The 19472-nt window shown below is 45.5% G+C and overlaps 1 protein-coding gene across 2 annotated transcripts in view; it reads left to right on the forward strand.

Annotated features, from left to right (window-relative positions):
• Positions 1-4592: 4592 nt before the first annotated feature.
• The window catches only part of FBXO16 (F-box protein 16), a 65949-nt gene continuing 51069 nt past the window's right edge, over positions 4593-19472 (forward strand). For both annotated transcript variants that reach the window (XM_021705921.1, XM_021705924.1), the window contains exons 1-2: positions 4593-4728; positions 8991-9105. In XM_021705921.1, the coding sequence (XP_021561596.1) occupies positions 9010-9105 (96 nt within the window). In that variant the 5' untranslated portion in view covers positions 4593-4728; positions 8991-9009. The remainder of the gene's footprint in view (positions 4729-8990; positions 9106-19472) is intronic.

Below are 19472 nucleotides of genomic sequence, written 5' to 3' on the forward strand. Positions count from 1 at the left end.
GCGCTCCGCGCCCGACGGCGCGGCGGGGCCGGCCGCGCGCGCCCCGGGCTTCTCCGCCGGGCGCCCGCGCGCTGCGGGTTCCGAGCCCTGGAGGCGCTCGTCGCCTCCTCGCCTGCCGGCCCCCGCGCGGCGACTCGCGACCACCCAAGCCGGGAGGCCGTGGTCGCCAGACCCCCAGAGCCCGGGCTGAGAACCCGCGGGGCGACCTGGGGACCCGGTCGAGGGTGGTCAGGAGGCTGCGGGCGGCGGTGGCCCCTGGCCCGTGGCGGGGCTCCACGTCGAGACGTGGAGGAACAGGATCCTCGGCCAGGGACAGTCTGCGTCCTTTCTGCTAAGACCTTAGTAAACAGGGGGAGCTTGTAGTTATCGGTGGTGCCCCATTTTTGGCTCCTTAGGAAACGTGCCCCCTCTCCTTGTCCCCGTGAACGGTGTCGGACTTGAGAGGGTTCTTCGAGATCGTCTAAACCAAACCTCTCTTGTTTTGGACGAGGAAGATGATGCCCCAAGAGGTTAGATGACTTCAAGCCATGCCACGTTTAAACCGCAGGGTCTGGATTCATTCCAAACCAAACCTGTTTTTCTTTTCACTGCACCCTTTTTAGCCTGTTAGTCTTTCTCTTCTTTTTCGTCCCTCTTCATCCTAGACTTCGCGGATATCATTTTGTTCTGCTGGCAACACACAGGACTTAGAGTAATGTTGAATAACGTGAACGTACTTTTACCGTCTTTGAATGTACTCTTAAAAATGGCTAGGATAGGACATTTATGTTAAGTGTATTTTACGGTATTTTTAAAGGCCCTTGATAAACGTTAAGCAAATATTGAAGAGTATTGGTGGAGCTTAGACCTATAGTTTCACATCAGAAGGTGAGCTGTGTGAACGAGCTTAATAAATGAGATCTGAAAGGACAGTTTCAATTTTTCTAATAATTAAATTCTTGTGCAGTAACAATTTTGAAAAAAATGACAGTATTGATCTTTAGGTTGATTCTAGGAAGGTCAGTGTGTCCTGTGGAGCCAGTCAGCGTTGCCTCTGCTCTTGGTACTTGAGGGGACAGTGAGGGGAAATCTGTGTGTGCCAGATCCCTTATAGCTGGGAACCTCTGGAGATGTGCTGCTAGGTGCATTTTTATTCCACTTACACACCATCCTGTAAAGACTTTTGGGCATAGGACACATCACATCAGAGCACAACATCAGGAGGTAGGATTTATACAGAAATGATCACGAATGTATCAGCATAACTAAATTTCAGAAGTAGAACACTGAGTTAAAAATATATATATATTGGCGGGGCCTGGTGGCTCTCTCAGCCTGTAATCCCAGCACTTTGGGAGGCGAGTGGATTGCCTGAGCCCGCGGGTTCGAGGTCCACCTGAGCAACCTGGCGAGACCTCGTCTCTACAATAAATCAAAAAAATTAGCCGGGCATGGTAGCACGTGTCTGTAGTTCTGGCTACTTGGAAGGCTGAGGCGGAAGGATTGCCGGAGCCCAGCAGGTCAAGGCTGCACCCCAGCCTGGGTGACAGAGTGAGACGCCAACTCAAAACACAACAACAACAACAAAAACTATTAAGATATGTAAATAATAATGCCTCTTCAAAAAAACTGATCAGCTGGGCTCGGTGGCTCAGCCTGTATGTAATCCAAACGCTTTGGGAGGCTGAGGCGAGAGGATTGCCTGAGCTTACAGGTTCGAGACCAGCCTGGGCAACTTGGTGAGACCTCATCTCTACAATAAATCAAAAAATCAGCCGGGCATGGTAGCGCATCCCTGTAATTCCGGTTACTCGGAAGGCTGAGGTGGAAGGATCGCCGGAACCCAGTGAGTCGAGGCAGCGGTGGCCAGGAGCGGCCACTGCCCTCCAGTCTGGGCGACGGAGTGAGACACCAACTCAAAAAAAAAAACAAAAAACTGATCAATACTATATATTACTTATGAGGGCAAACACATATGTGTATATAATAAAAGCATAAAATTGGATAAGTGAGAAATGCAAGTAAATATACAAAGAAAATGAACAAGAAGGCTGCATACCAATTTCATGACATTGCCTCTAGGAAGGCAAGGAGGAGAAAGAGATCTGGAAAATACACAAAAGGAGCTTCTACTGCATCTGTTAAACACACCACAAATTTAACATTCAAAATAAAAATCTCCATGGAGATTCAAGCCTTTCCTTCTTTCCTTCCTCCTGTTCTTCTTTCCTTCTTTCTTGTTGGAGTCTCACTCCATTGCCCAGGCTAGAGTGCAATGGCATAATCACGGCCACCACAGCATCAACCTGCTGGGCTCAGGCGTATACTTCTGCCTCAGCCTTTCAAGTAGCAGGAACTACAAGTGCGTGCCACCACGCACAGCTAATTTTTTTTTTTTTTAAAGAGACAATGTCTCACCAAGTTACCCAGGCTGGTCTCAAACCTTTGGGCTCAGGCCATCCTCAAACCTTGGCCTCCCAAAGGTTTGAGCCACCACACCTGGCCTAAGTGTTTCTTATGAAAATCTCTAAGCTTTTCTGTGTTTGAAATGTCCCTCTTAAAAGCAATGTTGGGTTGAGCACAATGGCTCCCACCTGTAGTCCTGGAGCTTTGGGGTTATGGGGAGGGAATCACTTGAGGCTGGGAGTTCGAGACTGGCCTGGGCAACATAGTTAGGACGCCCCCCCCACCCCTCCCAACCTCTGCCTCTCACCCCATTAAATAAAAAATGGAATGTTGGCCCAGGTGCAGTGGCTCAGGCCTGTAGTTCTAGCATTTGGGACGCGAGAGGATTGCTTGATCCCCGGGAGTTCAAGACCAGCCTTAGCAACATAGAGAGACCTCATCTCTACAAAAAATAAAAAAATTAGCCGGGTGTGGTGTCTGCGCCTGAAGTCCCAGCTACTTGGGAGGCTGAGGCAGAAGGATCATCTGAGCCCATAAGGTCAAAGATGTGATGGGCAGTGATTGTGTCATTGCCCTCCAGCCTGGGTGACAGAGTGAGACCCCAACTCAAAAAGTAATGTTGAAGTGTGACCAACATTGAGCTCCATGTGGACAGTGTGACTCACTCTCCCCTGGGGGGAGCAGTAGTCGGAGAATGAGGTGCAGGACAAGAGGAGGTTCAGAAGGTGCTGGTTGAGAGGAGATACGAAAGGGGCCTTCTTTTCAGGGATAAAAATATTCAAATTCAACAAGACTAAAGTGAGATGCTTTCTATCCCATCTCTCTTTCATTCCATGTTGTAACCACCAATAGAAAGTCTTTAATGAGCGGGAGCTTCACAGAGAGACATGGCTCTCTCAACATTGTTAAAACTGGTCTGTATGTGGATAAACCTGTTTTGAAACTGTAAATGTTAACTGGTAATGTATGGTAATTTAGTATTGCCATCTACATACCTCCCCCAGCCGCCCCAAGGCTTTGTTTATCCATTTATATACAGTCTGGTCAGGTGGAAAAATCACTGGGCTGGAATTCAGACAACCCAGGTTCTAATTTCAGTTTGGCCACTCACTGATCCTTTGTTAACTTAAGAAAAGCGACAACTTCTAAGGGCTTCGCTTTCCTTTTTCTTTTCAAATTGGAGGTGTGCAAATGCTGCCTCTTTTAAAAGTAAAAGACACGATACAGACACAGGGTTTGTACGTTTATTTAAGTTGGAGGAGAGTACATTCTCATCTAATTTTGGAAACAAAGATAGTAAGGAAACTCTTGTCCTGTTTTGTTTTGTTTTGTTTTTTGGTGGTGGTGGTGGGTGGCCATAAGAACTGCTTTACATCGACCAAAGAAGCTCTGCTATGGAATTTTAAAACTTTTTTGGTATTCTCCAGCGCTTGTTTATAGTTCTATCACAGCTGTTACCACTGCGAGCCTTCCATTATTTATACATTGCATTTTCCAGTCTTCCTCATTAGACTTCTTTTTTATCCTCATATTCTCACTCTGCGGCCTTTTTTTTTTTTTTTTTTTTTCTCCTTCTCCTCACTCTGCGTCTTATTGCAAGGTGGGCGCTCAATAAATTCAAGGAATTCCATGACACCGTATTTTAAGAGGTCCCAAATTCAGAGTTATCCTTATTAAGGCATGCCATCTGCCGGCTTCCTGGTGTATCTATCGGTCAGCCTGAATCCCATCGTCCAAGACATTGAAATGTGCGTGGAGGCGTCTGGGTGTCTGTGCGTGGGCGATTTTCCCCACCTCCCTTCCCTTCCCGTGGCAAGTGCTGTCCTTTCACAGAACCCGTCGCGAATTGTTGTCCCTCCGACCCCCTTTTGCCTGCCGGTCACCCTTAAAACCTGGCACCGTGGAGCCTGCGTGCCCGAGCTCCGGAGTGACCGGGACAATACGAACTGGGCAGGCTCAGTAGGGAGTACTGATCTGGGACACACTGCGTCTTGAATGAGGGTTCCCAGAGCTGTGTGTTTCAGGATTCCACGCATCTTCCCGCTACAGCCCGGCCGAGCCAGAGCGCACTCCCGCCCACGCTCTTGGCGCCCACACGGCTTCGTTTCATCCCTGGGCCCAATTTGGAAGCCCGCCCTCCCGGGTCGCGCGACCAATCAAGAGCCCACACATTGTTGCCTAAGAGACCCCGGAGGCCAGAGGCAGGATTTTCAGATGGTGATTGGGCTACCGGAAGCTGGGCGCGTTGACGGGGCTGCAGGGAGCAGGAGGGGAAAAGCTACCCTTCTGCAGCTCTGGCAACGTCAGCGCTCGAGGGTTGAAGAGGGAGACGAGCTAAAAGAGGTGAGAGCTGTGGGCAGTGCATGAAAAAGATGCAGACTCTCTTTGGAGAGCTCCCGGGCCTCTCACCAGCCTTGGCAGCTCTCCTGGGGGTTACCTTTGGCTCTCCCATTTCAACTGCAGTTCATACTTGCTAAATCCACAACCTACAAATAATAGCATGGCTATCAAGCCCTAGCTTTTTGCATTGTGTTATAGCTCTTGCCTTGTTTTTAACTGGTTAAACGTAGGGTGAATTTGCATTTGCATTTAAGTCTACCCATACCCCATTTCCTAATATTTGAGATTCTCGTGTCAGACGATATTAGTGTGCAGTGGATGAATTTTATGTTAGCAGAGAAACGCAATCCTATTTTGCTCCGAAAACTCCAAATAAAAATTCAGTGCTCCTGAGAATAACCCCAGTGCCCAGGTCATAATGTTCTCGGTTTCACTCTACATTTTAATCTTTTTATCCTCTTAATACTTAAACTACACCCCTTCCCCCCTGGTGTATCCATTTCTGTGACTGATTTAACAAATATTTATTGAGCACCTATTATGTACTACTGTGAGTTTGATTCAAGTGAGCAACGTCAGAAAAGCACATAAGCAAAGACGCATCAAAGTTCTGTGCTACGTTCTCAGAGTGGTCAGGAATTCAGTGTGTCTGGGCAGAGAGTGCATGGGCAGGGGAGAATGAGGCTGAAAAGGTAGACTGAGGTAAAATTATGGCAGACCTAGACTTCCATACTAACGAGTCTGGATTCTGTAGTCATTAGTGAGCCTGTGAAGGTTTTGAGCTGAAGAGTGACTTGATCAACTAGCCTTTAAAAAAAATACCTCTTTAACAATAGATTGTGTGCTCCATTAAAACAGACTCATCTTTGTACCCCTAACACATGCCTGGTATGTAGGTACTTAATAAAGTTGTTGAAAAATGGTGATAGTGGGGAGGATAGTTTAGAAGATCAGGTTGGTCATATGTGGCCAGAGGACACATCCTTGCTATTGAAAATGGAACTAGAACCATACAGTGGGGACTAGGGCCATGAGCCCTCTTTCTATATTTTCCCCTCAGGGAAAATTAAAGATGACCATGCAGGGGCAGCCATTACAGGGAAAAGAGGCCACAAAAAAGCAACAGCAAGACTTATTTGTGTAAGAAAGGGAAGACAACTTGCTTTGTTTTTTTGATGGAGTGGGGGCAATTATTTGTGTGTGTGTGTTATATAAGAGTTCTTGTCTTCTTAATAGTAGCAAATGGTCTGTACTGTGAATATGTGTGTGCATGCAAATACACACATTACCCATCTTCTGGTATGCAGGGAGGAGGAAAAAATGTACAAGGATAATAATAAGAGAGAAGGCAGGACACCCCATTGGCATACTTTAGCAGGCCGGCATTACCAAGACGGCTGCTTCTCCTGGCCAGGCCCATCTGCTAAAAAACAAGCTTTCCTTTAGTGGATTTGAAGAAAGCCAGATGCAAGTGACATGTATCTCTGAGGAACCAGGAAATAGAAAACAACTAGTATAGACCCTCGGGGGAGTCACCAAGAAAAGCCACCATTTTGTCCTAATTTAGAATTACTAATTGTAGTGCCTACAATTAGTCAAATGGTTTCCTATGCAAACTGGGAACAGAGAGAGAGTTTCTCTGTGCAGAGCAGGGGTTTTTAACCTGGGGTAAACAAAATTTTATGTTCATGTGCATTTTTCTAGAGAGAGGATTCACAGTTTTCATCTCAAAGAGCTTTATGCACCCCCCAAAAGGATTACAAACAACTGGTTTAAAGAGAAGAGATATAGAAAATAAATAACAAAAATAAAGATATCGTGCATATCTTGTAGGCTCTATGGCCATGCTTTGTATCTGTAATTTGCCTGCTCACATGTTCTTTTATCGCTTGCTGCCAATTAATAGTGCTGAAATGAAATCATTTCTTTTGCCTTTATAACTTACCTAAAAATGTGGTGACTCAGGTGATTAGCTCTTAGGGGCTCATCTGAGCCCCCTTCAATTCCAGTGGCATGGTGGCAGCAGGTAGCTGCAGGAAGGCATTATTTTGATGACACCCCACAGGGTTTAAAACACTGACTGTGTCTTCAGCCACCACTTAAAACTGAGAGAGAATATTATATGTCAAGTGAGAACTTCAAAGATTTCAGATACAGTGGGGAAATCCCATATCAGCCAAAAAATAATGATTTTTAAAAATTGTCCAATATTTGTTGCTGTGGGGACATTTGTGGAGCCCATGGGTCAGCAAAGAGTCCCTGGTCCCCCTCAGCCATCAGACAAGTCCCATACCTGACTACAGAAGCCCACCCTCACAGGGGAGAGAAGACAGAGCCTGCAGAAGCATTGAGGGTATTAGTGAAGCCACTATCCATCTGCTGTAAATGTCTCCCACCTTGAAATAGTTTGTCATGGTCCCGCAAAGGACAGATTTCGAGGTACTCTGTAAATGACAAATCCTAAGAAAAGCTGCAGGTCGGTTATTATTTATCAAGGCCCCCCACCTATCAGGCCCTCTGCCTTACTCTTTTACTCTAATCTTTGAAATTGCAGTTGGGGGTAGATGTATCCATTCTTATTTTACAAAAGAGGAAACTGAATCCCAGATACATTAAATAACAGAAAAAAAGTTTTATAGCTAAAAAAGAACACCCCCAAAACAAACAAACCAAAACACAATTGGTTGCAAACAACAGAAACAGATTCTAGCTAACATAAACAGAAGAGGAAATGTATCACAAGGGTGTCAGGTGGCTTACAAAATAGACAAGAAGGGACATGGGGCTTCTCAGAGGTGAAGAAGCAAGAACAACTTAACAGTCTGCTCAGGGTACCAATGCTACTTTGAATGATGACCTCATCTGTAAAATTGTCAGTTCACCTGACCTGGCTTGGTCTCATGACCATCTCTTGGCTGGGAAAGGGCAGATCACCTTGATTAACCAACCCAGAATGTTCTAAACAATGAGAGAAAATAATTCCTCATAGAAATTAAAGTGCTTTCATCAAAAGGAGGCAGGCTGTGTACTGGACAGCTAAAAACAGTAACTTTCCCCCAATACACTCAAATTCATCCATCTCCGAAGCCTTGTCTTTGTCCATTGCATCATTCTGCTTCTTCAATATGGTATCAGGCTGGAACTCTTGTTACTTGGATGTCAGAGAGTAAAGAGGGGAGGATAAGAGTTAATATCCCAAGGGTCAAGAATAAAGTATTTCATGTTGCTCTATGATTTCAATGTGAAATATTTCTCTTGGCTGGATGAAGTGGCTCATGCCTGTAATCTCAATACTTTGCGAGGCGGAGACGGGAGGTTTGCTTGAACTCAGGAGTTTGAGGCCAGCCTGGGCAACACAGTGAGACCTCCATCTCTAGAAAAGCTTTTTCTTTTTTTAATTAGTCAGACGTGGTGTTGTGCACTTGTAGTCTCAGCTTCTTGAGAGGCTGAGATAGTAGGACAACTTGAACCCAAAAGTTCAAGGCTGCAGTGAGCTATGATTATGCCACTGCACTCCAGCCTGGGGAACAGAGCAAGTCCCTGTCTCTAAAAATAAATAAATTTTGAAAAATAAAATACTTCTCTTTCTGGACAGTATGGCATGTTCTTAGCTAGACGTAGTTCTGGATTTTCCCGTCATGCAGTGAAAATAGAGTTAAACTGACCTGGGTCTGACTTCTGGTTTCACCACTTACTCTCTGTGTGATCTTGAACCAGGTAACTTCAATGGACTTCATTTGCTTCATCTGTAAAATGAGCTAAAAGCCACCACCTCACCGGATTGTTGTGCGCTTTCATTGAACATATATGTAAAGTACTTGACATATAAGATGATCCCAGTAAATGTTCTTCCCATGCATCCCTTCTTTTTTTGAGGGGGGAGTCAGAGTGTCACTATGTCGCCTAGGCTGGAGTGCAGTGGCATGCTCACGGCCACCGCAACCTTGACCTGCTGGGCTCAGGCGATACTTCCACCTCAGCAATCCAAATAGCTAGAACTACAGGCATGCACCACCATGCCCAGCTAATTTTTCTTAATTTATTGTAGAGATGAGGTCTTGCCAAGTTGCCTCAAACCGGTGGGCTCAGGCAGTCCTCTCACCTTGAAGTCCCAAAGTGCTCGGGTTATAGGCATGAGCCACCGTGCCCGGCCCCACCCATTCCTTCTACCAACATAGTAAAAAATTATATGGCATAAATATTTTTAGTATTCTGAAAATTTTATGATTCATTCCTTCTGATAGGTATAGTCTTTCTTATGGAAGAATATCCATTTACCTCACGATGGCATTTGCACCTCCAAAAAGCATAGATGGCCCCAAAATGCAGACAAAGATGAGTACATGGACGCCCCTAAACCATCAACTTTTGAATGACCAGGTAAGTGGCCAGACCTATTTTATCAATTGGATCCGTAACTCAGAGGACAAAAAATGCAAACTGAGTGTGATGGCTTACTCATGCCAGTAATCCCAAGCACTTTGGGAGACCGAGAAGGGAGGATTACTTGAACCCAGGAGTTCAAGACAAGCCTGGGTAACATAGCGAGACCTCATAACAAAAAATTTATAAATTAACTAGGTGTGGTAGCGCATGCCTGAAGTCCTATCTACTTGGGAGACTGAGGCAAAATGATTGCCTGAGCCCAGAAGGTCAGGGCTGTGGTAAGCCATGATTGTGCCACTGCACTTTAGCCTGGATAACAGAGTGAGACCCCAGACTCAAAAAAAAAAGAGTTAAAATTTTGGTTATCAGGGACAACTCCTTCAGGTCTCCTCCCACTGTGGGAGCTTTTCTGTTCTCTTAATAAATCCTGCTTTCTCATTTAAAATAAAATTTTTTAATTCTGTTGGAATTTGCCAACAGGTCTGTGAGATCTGATGACCAGTTCTTGTATACAAGGACCACACCTAGTTGGCAATAAAACACAATCAACCTGCATAAAAATGACATCATTATCCTGCTTTTCCATACTGGTTCCTTCCCCCCAGTGAAAGGCACTGCTTCACACCAAGTCTCTCAAGCCAGAAATCCTCCCTTTCCCTGTCAGGGCTGAGATTTTATTTTCCCCAGCTTACAAGTTAAGTTAGCCTGTTACTTTGGAATAGAAGACACTGCTGCTTTGCAGCCATAAACATGAGATTGGCCAGGCTTGGTGGCTCAACCTGTCATCCCAGCACTTTGGGAAGCCGAGGCAAGAGGATTGCCTGAGCCCGCAGGTTCGAGACCAGCCCGGGCAACCTGGGGAAACCTCGTCTCTACAATAAATAAAAAATGAGCCAGGTGTGATAGTGCGTACCTGTAGTTCCGGCTCCTTGGAAGGCTGAGGTGGAAGGATTGCTGGAACCCAGCAGGTTGATGCTTGGATGGCCGTGAGCATGCCACTGCACTCCAGCCTGGGCAATGGAGTGAGACTCCAACTCAAAAAAAAAAAAAAAGACATGAGATTTTGGGGTCAAGAACAAAGAACTTTAACTGTAATCCCAGCTATTCAGGAGGATGAGGCAGGAGGATCATTTGAGCCCAGGAGATCAAGAGTGCAGTGAGCAGCCGGGCTCGGTGGTTCAGCCTGTAATCCTGCGCTTTGGGAGGTCGAGGTGAGTGGATTGCCTGAGCCTGCAGGTTCGAGACCCGCCTGGGCAACTTGGCGAGACCTCATCTCTACAATAAATAAAAAAAAATTAGCCGGGCGTGGTAGCACGCGCCTGTAGTTCCAGCTACTCGGAAGGCTGAGGCGGAAGGATCGCCGGAGCCCAGCAGGTCAAGGCTGCGGTGGCCGGGAGCGGCCACTGCACTCCAGTCTGGGCGACAGAGTGAGACTCCAACTCAAAAAAAAAAAAAAAAAAAAGAATGCAGTGAGCTATGATTGCACCACTACATTATAGCCTGGACAACATAGTGAGACCCTCCACCCATCTCTAAAAAAAACAAAAAAAGAATGAACTTTGCTCACAGGGCAGCAAGCAGCCTGAGCCTTATGTTTGCATGAGTTCTCCTTGCCCACCTTGTCCCATAGGGCTGATGCAGAGGGCCCTGATAAATGCTGCACACACAGTGGGTCTGCATCACAGCTAAGGAACAGCGAGGCCAGGGAACCCACTGTTTTTATAGTGAGCAGTAAGCAAGCCTGCTCTTGGCCCAAGGGAAACTTACCTCATGCCTCAAGGTTGCCTTGCAGCAAATGCAGCCCGCAGGAATGGCCCCAGCAAAGAGCACTCGGGGTCTTGCATTCTTGTTAGGAGAACGAGAGGCCACTGAAGAGTGTCTGCCCACACTTCCTCACTTCCACATCCAATATGTTTTCAAGTTCTATGAGTCTTCCTCCTAGATCTCTCGTTCAGACCCCTTTTCTCCGTCCACCTGTATACCTTCAGCTCTATGTTCTTGGTTCACACCCTTGTCACCTTTTGCTGGCACATGGCGGTAACCCCCTAGCTTGTTTTACTGCCTCTGTCCCTACCGATCCATCCTCTATTCTGGTCTCAGAGTGATTTTGCTTTGTTTGGGGTGAGTCATTGGAGTCTTACCCTGTCATCCTTCATACTGCAGCTTCAACCTCCTGAGCTCAGGTGGACTACAGGCATGTGCCACCCCACCTGGCTAATTTTTTTGACTTTTTTGTAGAGGTGAAGTCTCACTATGTTGCCCAGCCTGTCTTGAATTCCTGGGCTCAAGCAATCCTCCATTCTTGGAATCCCAAAGTGCTGGGATTACAGGTATGATCCACCCCAGCTTTCCCAAAGTGATTTCTAAATACCGATCCTATTAGGTGAAAATGATCATAGGCCCTACTCCCAAGAGTCAATTCAAAAGCACCACAGGAGCCGGACTCAGTGGCTCAGCCTGTAATCCCACGCCTTTGGGAGGCTGAGGTAAGTGGATTGCCTGAGCCCGCGGGTTCAAGACCCGCCTGGGCAGCAAGACCTCATCTCTACAATAAATAAAAAAAAAAATCAGCTGGGCGTGGTAGCACGTGCCTGTAATTCCGGCTACTTGGAAGGCTGAGGCGGAAGGATCACTGGAGCCCAGCAGGTCAAGGCTGTGGTGGCCGGGAGCAGCCACTGCACTCCAGTCTGGGCGACAGAGTGAGATTCCAACTCAAAAAAAAAAAAAAAAAAAAAAAAGCACCATAGGTAGCGTTGGGGATACTTCATGATTTGACCTCAGCCAACCTCCCAGTTGCCAGCCCTGCCCCTGCTTCCTCACGTCTGATGCCCAAGCTCAGCTCGGAGGTCCCATGAACCCTACTTTCCCACACCTCCATCCCTCCTGTCCAAGATATGCAAATGTTCTTTCCTCTAGGAAGCCTCCCTCTGCTTCCTGCTTTCTGCCCTTTGCCCTCATCACTGATTACTGGCTTTCCCATACAACTTTTATGCTTCTAGAATTGAGAGTCTGTCTCTTCTCTATGTACTTCTAGGGTCTGATATAGTCCCTGAAGCACAAGAAATGGAGTCAGAGCTCAGATCTATTGCTGGTACCTTTCTCCTTGACTCTCCTCTTCTTGTCCCTCCCTCCTTCCTTCCTTAGCCTGGATTTGCTCCTCCCCTTCTCTCAACCTAACAGGCATGTTAACTCCGCCAGCAAAGCTTAGCCTTCAAGCCTGACCCCTCCTGCTCAGTGCTTTCTATTTCTACTTCCTTTGATGTGAAATGAGAGCAGTTTTAGGAACGAGAAGAGCCACACTCTATGAATTCACACTCTTAGGAAGCAGCAAGGGGTATCTTCTCAGTCTCTTAATTTCGTTATCTGGAGTAGCTGCCTTATCTGTGGAAATTCAGTTCAGCTCTAAAAGCCTAGGGCAGATGTCATCACCTTCATGAATTCTTCCTCTGTTCCCTAGATTCTAAGAGTGATGTCACTCCTTAGAATGTAGATAGTTTGGCAACTTTTGACTGGATGTAGCAACTCCCTCATCCCTACATTTTTTTCAATCACTCCTGATTCCCGAGTGAAACATCTAGATGTTGTGAAACAGTCCTCAGAACAGGGCAGGAGTCACTCAGACCTTAGGTGGGGATCGGAATAGTGAGAAATAAAACGGAGAGAGACTGAAGAAGGAAGCAGATAAAGGAAATGAAGAAGAGAGAGAAAGAGAAAAACAAAACAAAACAAAACAGAGGGACCAGGAGAAACAAAAGGAAAGGCAGAGAAAGGGAGAGAAAGCCAGCCTTCTCCCAGCCACAAACACAAAACAAGTTCATTGAAAATTTTTTTACTCAGCATAATAGTTGTTTATTGAGCACCTGTTTGCAATGCTCTTAACTCTCCCAGCTTATCTGGGAGAGCTATTTGTATAACAGCTTATCTGCTTCCTCCCCTGCTAAACTTGAGTGTTTTGTTTTGAAATCTGTTTTCCCATAGAATGGGGAAGGTTTTACACACGTGAAAAAGTGACTCTAATTAAAATATGCATTTGCTGGATTCCTTAATTTTTCAGGAATTTTCTTTGAAAAATTCAAGAGTAGGCCCGGCTCAATGACTCAGCCTGTCATTCTAGCACTTTGGGAGGCTGAGGTGAGCAGATTGCCTGAGCCCGCGGTTCAATACCAGCCTGGGCAACATGGCGAAACCTCATCTCTACAGTAAATAAAAAATTAGCCGGGCATGGTAGCTCGTGCCTGTAGTTCCAGCTACTTGGAAGGCTGAGGCGGAAGGATCCCTGGAGCCCAGCAGATTAGACAGGGTGAGACTCCAACTCAAAAAAAGAAAGAAAGAAAAGAAAAAAAAAATCAGGAGTCTTGATCAACTTAGCAGCTGTGGAAGAAAAAAAACAGCTTCGGCAAAAATTACTTGAGTGCTTGTTGCAGGTTGGGTTACTGGAGAAGCAGATTCTGAGATTAGCATGCAGGGAATTGACTGGGGAAGTGCTTTTTGAATCTGTACCTGGGGAGGGAGGGAAGAAGAGGGGAAGAGAGCAGAGGGAGGGGAAGGAGGGTACAGAGGAGGAGGGAGGGGAAGGGGAAGGCAAGGAGGGAAGAGAGGGACTGGACTGGGAGGCAAGGGGGGAGAAAGAGGAGGGAAGGGAGGAGGACAAAGGGAGGGAAAGCAGAAAAAAAGAGGGAAGGGGAGGGAGGGGAAAAGGGAAGGGAAGAGGTGTGCCGAAGAGGAAGAGGCAGGGCTGGAATGCAACTCAACAGTGGTCTCTGCTGACCCCACAGGACACCCTACAGCTGGCGTGATCCTTTCGGGTGGTCTTACCCTGCAGCAAGGTGGTCCAGGCTCTGTAGTTCTGCGCTGCCCATTCAGGGGGTGCTAGCCGCCACCTGCCCTCCAGGGCCTGACCTTGGGCGAGGCAGCTGACTGAAGCCCGTGGCTGTCAACCAGAAGCCTCCCAACAGAGGGAGGAATCGATCCTTCGGTCCTGGAGGAAAATGATTGCATCACAGCAAGCATCATATTGTCTTATCTTGGTTCTTTATTAGATTTTTAGGAAATTTAAGGATCATTTCTTGAGGTACTGATTTTATTGTTCAGAACTACCATTGTATTCCAAAAACAATATTTTTTGGTTTAGTTAGGTTCTTGTTGGAGTAAAATTATTTTTAAAAATCTTTGTATGTATACACATATGTATGTATATGAATGCACAGACACATACATAGAATTTCTTTATTATACTAAAATTTTTTTTTTTTTGAGTCAGAATCTCACTCTGTTGCCCTGGCTGGAGTATAGTGACATGTTCATGACTACTGCAGTCTTGACCTGCTAGGTACAGGTGATCCTTTCACCTCAGCCCTCCAAGTAGCTGGAACTACAGGACTGTGCCCGGCTTATTCTTTTATTTATTGTAGAAACAAGGACTCACCAAGTTGTCCAGGCTGGTCTCGAGCCCCTGAATTCCGGCAGTCCTCTCTCCATGCCTCCCAAAGTGCTAGGATTGTAGGTGTTTTGTTGTTTTTATTTTTTATCTTTTGAGTTGGGGTCTCACTTTGTTGCCCAGGCTGAAGTGCAGTGGCATAGTCATGGCTCATTGCAGCCTGGACCTCCTGGACTCAGGTGATCCTCCGGCCTCCCAAGTAGCTTGGACTACTAACAGGCATACATCACCATGTCCAGCTAATTTTTTTTTTTTTTTGAGTTGGAGTCTCACTCTGTCGCCCAGACTGGAGTGCAGCGGCTGCTCCCGGCCACCACAGCCTCGACCTGCTGGGCTCCAGTGATCCTTCCGCCTCAGCCTTCCGAGTAGCCGGAATTACAGGTGCGCGCTACCACGCCCGGCTAATTTTTTGATTTATTGTAGAGATGAGGTCTCGCTGCCCAGGCGGGTCTCGAACCCGCGGGCTCAGGCAATCCATTCACCTCAGCCTCCCAAAGGCGCGGGATTACAGGCTGAGCCACTGAGCCCGGCGAGGTTTCACTTTTTTAACTTCACATAGTGCAGTAATATTTCAAAATGTTAAACAATTTAAAAAATAAACATAAATAAAAGCAAAGAACAGTAACTCTGGGAACTGAAAACTCTGGATCCATAGCAGCTGTTTTAATGATTTCCTGTATGACCTGAGTAAGTCACTTACCTTCTCTGGCCTTTTCCTCCTTTGTAAAATGAATGGGTTGGATCAGATGACCTTGAAGGTCCCTTTCGAATCTCCAGGTATTGGAGACCATAGTAAGGCTGTAAAAGAGATTAAAAATACCTGACCAGCCGGGCTCGATTCCTCAGCCTGTAATCCCGCGCCTTTGGGAGGCTGAGGTGAGTGGATTGCCTGAGCCCACGGGTTTGAGACCCACCTGGGCAAGTTGGCGAGACCTCATCTCTACAATAAATCAAAAAATTAGCTGGGCGTGGTAGCGTGTACCTGTAGTTCCAGCTACTTGGAAGGCTGAGGCGGAAGGATCACCGGAGCCCAGCAGGACAGGCTACGGTGGCCGGGAGCAGTCACTGCACTCCAATCTGGGCGACAGAGTGAGACTCCAACTCAAAAAATAAATAAAAAAAAAAGTACCTGACCAAGGATACACCTGGCTAGAAGGTGTCTATACAATACTTTCAAAAGGTTTACTACACTTCTAAATCAGGGCATTTGTCACCAATGATTAGTGCAATTTTAAGATCCTGTTTTTGTTTTTTATTTTAATTTTGTCTTCTATTTGTAGTAAAATTTGATATATGTAGCTATCTAAGACTAAAATAAGTCACAGAATTTTAACTTCACAGCAGGCTTTAAGTAGAGAGATTGAATTCTCAAAATTCAAATTTAGATGCCTAAAAAAAAATAGCACCATCAGGGTAGGCATATGTAACAGATTACCAAATAATTCAAGCCTTATGAATTTTGAGTAGAGGAATTTTTTTAAAGTACGTATTTCTTTGCCATTTAGTATTTTAATTGAAAATTATCCTTATCTCATTTATACAAAAAGGTAATCTGGAACGAGATGGATAGAATAATTTGCTTGACTGTAGTTTCACCACATATGTGTATATCAAAACATCATGTTGTACACCTTAAGAACATACAGTTTTATTTATTTATTTATGTATTTATTTATTTATTTTTTGAGTTGGAGTCTCACTCTGTCGCTCATACTGGAGTGCAGTGGTCGCTCTCGGCCACTGCAGCCTCGATCTGCTGGTCTCTGACGATCCTTCCGCCTCAGCCTTCCAAGGAGCTGGAACTACAGGCGCGCGCTACCACGCCCGGCTAATTTTTTGATTTATTGTAGAGATGAGGTCTCGCCAAGTTGCCCAGGCAGGTCTCGAACCCGCGGTCTCAGGCAATCCACTCACCTCAGCCTCCCAAAGTGCTGGGATTACAGGCTGAGCCACCGAGCCTGGCTCAGAATATACAGTTTTAAAACAGAAAAGAAAGTGGTCTACATTTCTTATAAATGTAGTTCACACATGCAGTATAGTACATGTTAACTAAGTGTTCTGAGAAAAAGCACCTAGTTACCATCCATCATTATTTAGAAGTCCCTACATCTCTCACTCCTACACTGTAATGATGTCACACGGTGATATATGTAACTGTAGTCTCAACAGACTAAAATAACAACCGTGGGATTCTAACTTAACAGGCTGAGTAAACTGTGATAAAAACAGATTGCAGCATTCTTCAAGAAAAGAAGATCCATTTTAATATTCTCATTTTGAAGAGATATTTTTTTTTTAGTTCTTTAAAATGAAGAACCTGATTGCAAATCTTCGAACTAAAAACTTGCTCCATTCTAGGGCATATAAGACTATCAGTCCAACTGAGGGGACAATGAAATCATTTGCCCAAAAGTATATTTCTTTGTCAAGGGTCGAGTCACAATTAGATCTAAGGTGTCCTGACTTCCAATCTAATGTTTCTTCTCTATCCCTTCTCTCCCATTAGTTTTTACCATCTGATAAAGAACTGGAGTTGCTTGGACCTGCTTAGACTTTGTTTAATGTTTTAGCCTGCCTAACATTACCCCTACCTGCCACCCCACTTCTTTCCTGCTACTGTCTTGTTGGCAAACCTTTCTCTTGCAAGTCAGTGTCCCTTTGTTTCTGTTTCTGGTGAATCACACCACCATTGGACACCATGATGGTGCCTCCCCACTGCCTTTTGAAAGCTTGGTTGTTGGCTCAGGACCTAACCTCTTCTTCTTTTTTTTTTTTTTTTGAGTTGGAGTCTCACTCTGTTGCCCAGGCTGGAGTGCAGTGGCACACTCCCAGCCACCGTAGCCTCTACCTGCTGGGCTCCAGCGATCCTTCCGCCTCAGCCTTTCAAGTAGGCGGAACTATAGGTGTGCACTACCATGCCCAGCTAATTTTTTTGATTTATTGTAGAGACGCGGTCTCGCGAAGTTGCCTGGATGGGTCTCAAACCCGTGGTCTCAGGCAATCCACTTGGCCTCCCAAAGTGCTGGGATGACAGGCTGAGCCACAGAGCCTGGCCTCTTCTTTCTACTATCAGGCCAAAGCATGGGCAGCAGTTTATCAAGAATGCAGGGCTGGAAGTCAGGATGGAGAAGACCAAGGTTCTAGTGAGGTACTTAGTGCAGAATTGAGCTGAACAGAGAATTTGGACCTGGTGATTTTTTTTTTAAATCTATAAATATAACCTCTTTGGACCTCTGCTTGTCCTCTCTAAAATTTGGGGATCTAACACAAAGATCTTTAGGATTCCTTTTAGCTCTAACATTCTAAAATTCCTTTTAGCTCTAAAATTGTAGAAGTTTAGAATTCTAAGAATTAAAAGAATGTAGGCTTTTGAATTTTTTGTTGCTGTTTTTCTATCAGCAAAATGCTAATTGAGGGCCTGCCACGGAGCCTGTGTTTGCTGGTTCTGTGAAGCACGTAAGAGAAAGTGGTTGTAAGCTACATGGGAGGAGAAAATTAACAGAAACCACTAGAGAGCAAAACAAAGACTATAAAGTCTGTGAAGCATGAACTAAAAATGGAGTAGGAGTTGGAAGGAGAAAGATCACTGGGCATCAGAAAAATGACAACACTGGTGACCCAGGCTGGCCAATAGGTGTTTGACAGAGGAGAAGAAGAGTTCAGGAAATATGTGAATCCAAATTTTAAAAATCTCCTGCGTCCTGTGAGTTCTCTTCTACTTTGATCTCTGGATCAACAGATTCTGAGTTTATCTGTTGCTGTTATTTGAGGGTCCTGCTAGCCCAGGTGGCAGTTAGCTTGAGGAAAATATCTTCTTTTTTCTTCTTTTCTAATGTGCAAAAAGCGTCTGCTTGTGACGTGTGAGATTCCCTGGCCAAGAGCAAAACTGACATTTTACTGGTCCCAAGGTGGTTGTTGAACCAATTATTTCAATTCTCATTTTGTATGTCCTTGGCAACCAGAGCTTGAGAGTCTAAAAAAGGAAGGAAAGCATTATCGGTTGGAAGCATAAGAAAGAAATCCGTCTGAGCCACCACTCCAAGTCGAACGTTCTCACAGTGCTAGAGAATGTAAGGCATGCCAAGAGGAAGGGAAAAACATTGATCTCGGTTTTGAAAACCAGAAGAGGGTGTACGTGACAGAGCGAGAGAGATATTCACATATGTTCATTTCTCTCTTTCTCCTCTCTTCATAACGCTCTCCTCAGCCGAACACATGCACATGTCTCCCCTTCCTCACTCATTCAAATACACAGATGCACTGATGCTCAGCAAAACCCCTAAACCCCAGTGTATAAAGATATTCTCATGCACCGATACATCCATAAGGATATTCATTCTCACAACTACATCCATTCGATGCAGCAAACATGGGTGCCTGTAACATACTATACAAATACTTGACACTGGAGACATCAAGATGAATAAAACAGCTGGACCTGGTAGCTCACGCCTGTAACCCCAGCGCTTTGAGAGGCCAAGGTAGGAGGATCGCTTGAAGCCAGGAGTTTGAGGTTAGCTTGGGCAACATAGCAAGACCTCACCTCTACAAAAAATAAAAGAATTAGCTGAGCATGGTGGCACTTGCCTATAGTCCCCGCTATTCAGGAGCCTGATATGAGAAGATCGCTCAAACCCAGGATTTCAAGGCTGCAGGGAGCTATGACTGCCACACTGCACTCCAACCTGAGTGACAGAGTTTCTGACCTCAATAGTTTATAATAATAAATCTATACATATTAGCATTCAGCTGAAAGCCCAGAGGTACACAAACACAAATTTTTATTTTATTTTATTTTATTTTATTTTTTTGAGTTGGAGTCTCACTCTGTCGCCCAGTCTTCCGGCCACTGCAGCCTTGGCCTGCTGGGCTCTAGCGATCCTTTTGTCTCAGCCTTCCAAGTAGCTGGAACTACAGGCGTGCG

The sequence above is a fragment of the Carlito syrichta genome, unplaced genomic scaffold (genome assembly GCF_000164805.1).
Source record: "Carlito syrichta isolate Samal-C Ts95f unplaced genomic scaffold, Tarsius_syrichta-2.0.1 Scaffold115591, whole genome shotgun sequence".
NCBI classification, from domain to species: domain Eukaryota; kingdom Metazoa; phylum Chordata; class Mammalia; order Primates; family Tarsiidae; genus Carlito; species Carlito syrichta.